Source organism: Netta rufina (genome assembly GCF_964035555.1).
Source record: "Netta rufina genome assembly, chromosome: 31".
NCBI lineage: Eukaryota > Metazoa > Chordata > Aves > Anseriformes > Anatidae > Netta > Netta rufina.
Genome location: NC_140155.1, coordinates 1200930 through 1208574, shown reverse-complemented (window position 1 = coordinate 1208574; position 7645 = coordinate 1200930). Strand labels below are relative to the sequence as shown.

The 7645-nt window shown below is 52.6% G+C and overlaps 1 protein-coding gene across 1 annotated transcript; it reads left to right on the top strand.

Moving 5' to 3' along the window:
* Nucleotides 1-2184: 2184 nt before the first annotated feature.
* LOC311220307 (olfactory receptor 14C36-like) lies at nt 2185-3111 on the top strand (the record flags this gene model as incomplete). The annotated part of the gene is made up of 1 exon (XM_084303815.1): nt 2185-3111. One exon carries the CDS (start codon nt 2185-2187, stop codon nt 3109-3111), a length of 927 nt encoding a protein of 308 aa, XP_084159941.1.
* Between the last annotated feature and the right edge of the window lie 4534 nt (nt 3112-7645).

Sequence of the window (7645 nt, the reverse complement as noted above, 5' to 3'; positions counted from 1 at the left end):
TCGGAAAATTAAAAGAGCTTCAAGTTCCTGAAAATTTTGGAGCAGCTCACAACCAAGGAAGTATTCTAGGTCAATTTAAGAACTCAGTTACTTTTGCCTGTAACAAATGACTGACACTACATAGAATCGTAGAATATCCCGAGTAGGAAGGGACTAATAAGGATCTTTGAGTCCAAATCCTTGCGCCACAGAGGTCTACCCAAAAATTCAGACCATGTGACTAACTGCACAGTCCAAATGCTTCTTAAACTCTGACAGGCTTGGTGAAGTGACTGCTTCCTTGGGGAGCCTATTCCAGTGTATAACCACACTCTCAGTGAAGAACCTCTTCCTGATGTCTAGCCTAAGCTTCCCCTAACTCAGCCAACTTTTGCAAGATGAAAGCCCCCGACAGAGCCAACAGCTTTGTCTGCCAGGATCTGGCTCCTGTCTCTGTCAGTGATGCCTATTGGGAGACATATTATTCTCACACCATTCGGGTCTCAGTGTCTCCTCATCCCCCTCCATGAGCCTAGGAGATGTCCTTCTGTAGCCTTGTACTTGGCATTGCCCTTACCCACATTGCACTGATCCAGGAGGAGCCCTAAATCCCACTGGAGGGACAGGATCTCCCTTCCCAGAGGCTGGGCTCAGGGCCTGACTGTTGGACTTCATGGGACACACCAGGGTTTCCTCAGCATCAAGACCACCTTTACTTGGCCTGGTATCCCCATCATCACTGCTTGCACTTTTCTGCTCTAACAAGCCCATGGGGGGGCTTTGTCAGGAACGTCCCTCAGTGGGACTCATTAACGCCGGGAGATGCTTTGGTGTTTGCATCTGCATTCTCTACTTGAGAAATGTCTTCTATTTCCTCTCAGTGTCTGAGGCTCCTTGGGTTTGCCCAAACCCACCGGGAGGGTCAGTAAAACGCCTTGGGCTGGGCCTGTGCTGCTGAGCTGGGACAGCTCATGGCATGGAGGGACGGAGCTCCTGGCAAGCAGGCAGCAATGCAGAGACACAGCTCTGTCCAGGAGTATCTCCTCTGCAAGGTGCAGCAGGGCTGGGGGCACTGCCTGCAGCAGGCACGGGGAAAGGAGAGAACTGGGAATGAGGTTCAGAGCATCCTGGGGGGAAATGCAGGGGGAGAGCTTGCTGGGGGAGAAATCTTCACAGCCACCTCCCCATGGTAGGTCTCTGGGTGCAGGGCAATGCCGCTGTGCACCCCGCCAGGCTCTCCTGGAGCTGGCACAGCCCTCAGCCGATGGGAGCTGTCAGGAGGACGCTCGGTGTTGGAGTTGAAGGGCATGCAGGGCTTGTGTGCTGCAGGGTCAGCATGCAGGGCCTGAGGGCTCCCTTCTCTTGGGGCCAGCTGCAGGCTCTGAAGCTAGAGATGGAGACAGCGGTGTCCAGGGCTGTGGTGCAGAGCAGGGTCCCTGCTGTGCTCCAGGGGCTGTGTGCTGGGGCAGGGGCTCTGCTGCCTGCCAGGCTCAGCACTCAGCCTGCCCGGGGAGCTGCCCAGGGGCTGTGGTGAGAAGCTGTGGGTGGAAGGATGCTCCCTGGCAGGGCAGGGCAGGGCAGGATCCTGCTGCTGCCCAGAGTCTGCTGCGTGGGGCAGTCTGCTTACAGCCCCACACCTCTGCAGGGCATTGCACAGTAGAACTGCAAGGCAAGAGCTACCTGAAGGCAATGCAATTTCTACAGTCTCTGTTTCCATTTTTCTGACTGTGTGCTGAGGCAGAGGGATAGTAACGGAGTAGTAACATCTGTATTAGAGACTAAGGCTCCTAGAGCATTGCTGCAGCTTTGAGGCACCTCACACAGCTCAGCCTACAAACTGTACCAACATCACCTTTTCTGTTTCTTAAGGGATTATTTGACCTTCTCCTCATGTTCTGAGATCAGAGAGATGTCCTTGGCCTGTGGACTTCTCAGATGACTCCTGGTTCTCTTTTACATGACGCCGTAGACCAGGACTGCCTGCTGCAGAATCCACAGCACAGCCCCCTGCTTGTTGTGGCACCCTCAGAGCAGCAACCAGAGGTAAGCCAGGGAGCTGCAGAAAGCTCTTCCTGAAGTCAATGAGGCAGTGTGGTGTTTGTGGGGTATTCTATGAGACATGCAATGGATTTTGGTCAGAGAAGAAATTAAATTTTGCACTGTCTTTGCTTCGTTTGGACAGGCTCCCTTGCTCAGAGATAGTAAATGTGTAACAGCAGCTCCATCACTGAGTTCCTCCTCCTGGCATTCGCAGACACATGGGAGCTGCAGCTCCTGCACTTTGGGCTTTTCCTGGGCATCTACCTGGCTGCCGTCCTGGGAAACGGCCTCATTTTCACTGCTGTAGCTTGCAACCATGTCCTCCACACCCCCATGTACTTCTTCCTCCTCAACCTCGCCCTCCTTGACCTGGGCTCCATCTCCACCTCTATCCCCAAAGCCATGGCCAATTCCCTTTCGGGTACCAGGGCCATTTCCTATGCAGGATGTGTTGCACAGATGTTTCTGCTAATCTTTTTCAATATTGCAGAATTTTCTCTTCTCACTGTCATGGCCTATGACCGCTACATTGCCATCTGCAAGCCCCTGCACTATGGGAGCCTCCTGGACAGCAGAGCCTGTGCCACCATGGCAGCAGCTGCCTGGAGCAGTGGCTTTCTCCATGCTGTGATGCACACTGTCAATACTTTTTCACTGCCTCTCTGTAATGGCAATACCCTGGACCAGTTCTTCTGTGAAATCCCCAAGATCCTCAAGCTCTCCTGCTCAGACTCCTACCTAAGGGAAGTTCAAGTTCTTGCGGTTACTGCTTTTCTGTTTGGGGTGTGTTTTATTTTCATTTTACTGTCCTACGTGCAGATCTTCAGGGCTGTGCTGAGGATCCCTTCGCAGCAGGGACGGCACAAAGCCTTTTCCACGTGCCTCCCTCACCTGGCTGTGGTCTCCCTCTTTCTCAGCACAACTGTGTTTGCCCACCTGAAGCCCCCATCAATTTCCTCCCCTCCCCTGGATCTTGTTCTGGCATTTCTGTACTTGGTGGTGCCTCAAGCAGTGAATCCCCTCATCTACAGCATGAGGAACCAGGAACTCAAGAATGCCATGTGGAAACTGATGACTGGCAGGTTTTCTTGAGCAATATACTGCCTGCCTTCGTCTGTAAGTCACTCATAATGTTTCTTATGGTAGGCGAAGCCTGTCCGTCTAATGTAATTGTTTTGTTTGTTTGTTTGTTTGTTTGTTTTCCTGTTGTATCCTATCACATGTTGTCCACAAAGAAATATAATTCTTCATTTTGCTTCTGTATGTAAAGCAATTAAAGTATCCTTTCGTCTTATATCCTTCCTGAGACCTTTTCTGTGACTGCAGTGGCAGTGCCCATGTGCAGAGTTGGAGGAGAAAGTAGCCGTAGCCCAGCAGTACGGCCAGGGAGCACTAACTCTGGTCCATCCAGAGCTGCTCTCCTGCCACTGCCACCCTCTCCTGAGCCCTGCTGGTGGTGTAAGGCCCAGCTGCTCCTGTAGCTTGATGCCAGAGCTGCTGTGCGGCTGTGCTGAGACTGCAGGCAGGGACAGGCAGTCGGCACTTGGGTGACACAACTGGCCTCCAAAACAGCATTTCCCCCTGTGGGAGGCAGTCAGAGGCAGGGCCTTGTCCATGTGCAGGGGAGACACAGGAACAGACAACCTCTGCTGCTGCTGCCAGCAGGCACAGAGGAAGATGATTGAGCACAAAGGCCATCACCTATCCCTAGGGGTGACACGAAGGCCAATGGGGCAGACAGCGTCTCTAGGTCCCTTCATCCTGAGAGTAACATCCATGGGGCATCTGCCTGAATAGCACAGAATAGGCCAGGTGGAAAGCACTGTCAGAGACTGACTAATCCAAAGTGTAAGACCTAAATGCAGCTCTTGTGAAAGGCCTGGCCACTCCTGTATCTTAGTGCTAGTGCTGTTGTGTGGCCATGCAGCAACTGGAGGCCAAAGTGCAAGACCTGAATGCAGCTCTGGGATGTGCCTCCTTGAACCTCCAAGGACCCTGTGACCATTCCTCATGCCTCGGGGCATCTTAGAAGAGGGCAGAGCAGGGTGATTCTCCACAGGGCTGAGGTGCCTCCCAGCCTCTGGCAGTGGCTGCAGGAGCCAGGGGGACCCTGCAAGTGTTGCAGTACACTGCCTGTGTGTGTGTGCAAGGCAGGGACTCGTGTCTCTGACCAGCCCTGCGTGGATGAGCAGTGCACGAGGCCAGCTCAGGTATGGGGACCTCCCAGAGCCCTGACATTATTCTGGGTGGTTGGCCCCAGTGTTGCCTTGATATTTCTGTCACCCTTCTTGCACAGGATCATTGCAAGTATCCCTCTCTGCTATGTCATGCTACCCTGCCTTTCTGGACTGGTGGTGACAGCCAACCAGTGGCTGTTGGTGACAGCCAACATGGCTTCACTGAGGGCAGATCGTGCCCGTCAACTCTGGTGGCCATCTCCAATGGGCTTACAGCATTGGTAGTACAACATCTGTTGGTACGTAGACAGTGTGATTGAGTGCAGTCTGAGTGAGTTTGCTGATGACGCGAAGCTGGGTGGTGCAGTTGACACGTGGCAGGGAAGGGATGCCATCCACAGGGGCCTTGACAGATTTGAGAGGGGTCTGTGAGAACCTCATGACATTGAAAAAAGCCAAATACAAGGTTCTGCAACTGGGTTGGGGCAATCCCAAGCACAAATGCAGGCTGGGTGGAGAATGGATAGAGAGCAGCTCTGATAGATAGAGAGGAGAAGGACGTAGGCATTTTTGTGGATGAGAAATTCCACATGTGCTGGCAATGTGTGCTTGCAGCCCAGAAAGCCAAACGTTTTCTGGGCAGCATCAAAGGAATTTTGTCCAGCAGGTCAAGGGAGGTGATTCTTTTTCTCTACTCTGCTCTTGTGAGACCCCACATGGAGTACCGCATTCACCTCTGGGGCCCAAGCTCAGGAAGGGCACAGAAGTATGAGAATGAGTCTAGAAGAGGCCAAAAAGATGATAGGAAGGCCAGGGTATTTTTTCAGTGAAAACAGGCTGAGAAAGATGGTTCTTTTCACCCTGGAGAAACCCTACAGTAGCCTTCCAGTACCTAAAGGAGGACTTACAGAAAATCTGGGGAGGGACCTTTTGTCAGGGACTGTAATAATGAGACAGGAGCCCGAGTGGGCAGCAGCTGGCAGGAAGCAAGGGGAAGCCAGGAAGCACCTCCTAAGGCTGCTCCTGCCAGCAGAGACAAGGCCAGGGCTGAGGGAAGGGGAGAGGAGGGGGCTGGAAGGATGGTGGTGAGGTCCCAGCCGCTGTGAGGCCTGGTTGCCCTGCAGGAGATGTGCTGGCCAGCAGGCCTTGTGAGGTCACCCAACATGTCACAGAGTGCCCCAAGGCAGCAGTGAGGGCACTGGGGAGGTGATTGGCAGAGCCCAGGCAGGGGCTGGCTGTGGGTCCCCTCTGCTGCAGCCTCCTGATGGAGCGTGACAGGAGGAGGGCAGGCAGGGCTTGTGGCTGCCGTGCTTATGTTTGCTTTGCCACAGGCTGCTGCAGGGCTCTGGGCATGGTCACCACAGCCCCATCCCCTTGGAAGGCACCGCAGCATCTGGGACAAAGGTGGTTCTTGGCCTCTCCAACAACCTCAGGGCCAGAGTCAGCCACGGCACCAGGAAATGGAGGTCCATGAGATGCTGGCACCCCTGCTGCCAGGCCCAGTGGAGCCCTGGCACAGATTTTCAGGGGAGGAGATGGTGAATTTACATTGTCCTATCACATCTCACCCCATCAGGCTGATGGGGATATTAGCAATGTAAGGGCGTACTGTGCACGTAGTACCTTCTTGGGTTTTTATAGTAAGCATCGTGGCACTCTGAAAGGTGTTTGACATTCCTTCCGCTCCAACCGATCTGCCTGTGGGAGTTGTCATGGGCCAAGCAGAGGGACAGTCTTTAATGGCAATGATGGTAACATCTTCTCCAATGTCCACTAGCATCTTGCATTGACTGGAGTGTGGGTGCTCAGTTATTCCAAAGGGTAACAGTAAGCATTGGCTGATGCTAGGTTATGTCGGAAGCCCAAAACACTTTGGGGAATTCGGTTGCTCCCCTGATAGAGTCCAGAGCCAGTACTACTACTTGGAAAAGAATCGATTGAGCAATTATAGTTCTCTTTGGTATTGACAATAGTGGAGACGGCATCCAAGCTATAGTTTGGATTTGTCCATTATAGTTGGCATCATTTATCCCCGGAAAAACAAACAATCCAGTCAAAGCTGTACTTGATTGTTCTAGCTGCTATGCACTGTAGTCATTCCCAGTTGGTCCTTTGACATTCAATGGAACTCCAGCGCTCTCTCTGGTTCTGGCTGAGAGGGTGTCCGTGGTGGTAACCATGGCAGTGGGACTGCAGGTGGCACTGGACCCTGTGTTAGCATTACATTTGGAGCCCTCCCTTGTGGGAAGTTCCTTCTTTGACCTGGAGGCAGGGGTGCTTGTGTCACACGGCCCTGCCCCGCGCTTCTCTTTACATTTCCCTGCTGTGGCAGCAAAAGCTGCCCTTCCGCATTGTATTTGGAGTGGCATTGGCTTGCTCAGTGGTGTCCCCTCCCATACCTGGGACACAAAGTGGGTGGAACTGCCAGGGGCATGCGAAGACTAGGTGGCTCAGATCTCCACACCAATAGCATTTTTTCTGATCCTTAGGGTCCTGACTGATGCTTAGTGCTGTTGCAAAAGCGGACGCCAGCAATTCAGTATGATGTTTGATAGAACCCACTCAGTTACACGCCTCTATCATCTGAGCTATTGTTGTATTCACAGGCAGAGCCTGTAGCACCTTTTTTACAATTGGTATTTGTGTTTTCTACCACTAGCTTTTGTAGCAAGGTGCCTTTTGCTTCTCGATTGCCAATCTCCTTATATAGTGCCTTGCAAAGCTGATCTATATACTGCATGTATGGTTCAGACACCCCTTGCTGGACCTTTGTAAAGGACAGCACGGGCTTTGCAGTCTCTGGAATTCTTAACATTGCCTGGAGGGCTAGGGTCGCAGTCAGCCAGAGGATATCTGGATCTAGACGTGCCTAAAGGCGTGGATCCACTATCAGGTCTGTACCCGTCAGCTGAGGTATACCAGCTCTGAAAAGCGGATCTCCTGACTGCCTTTCTACATTTTGGAGCACTGCATGTTCGCACAAGTCTCTCCATTTCTCTTCCCATAATAATTTTTGTGTTGGAGTTAATATCATCGCCGCCAGTTGTCGTATGTCAAAGGGGGTTAAAAGCTGTCCTGTCATGACATTCTCCATCAGGGACTGCATATACAGGGCCAATAACCCATAAGTGATCACTGTCTTTCACAGTTCTTTAATGAGGTACCGCTGGAAGCAGTTCCAGTCATTTTGCCCAGGATCCTGAACTTGGACTGGAAAATGAGCCCTGCCCCCTCTTTCACCCCCCGCCCCTCCCCTTCCCTTTATAGCTTCTCTATGAAGTTATTTCCAATGATCACAGGTCAAAAGGATCCCCCGCAGGTGGTGCTACTGGCCTTGTGGGCAGTGGCAACAGCGGGGCGCTGAGGGCTGCTGAGATATTGAACAATCTCAGGAATCAAAGGGACCCCCCGTGGGCAGTGCTGCTGGCCTTGTGGGTGGTGGCACTGGT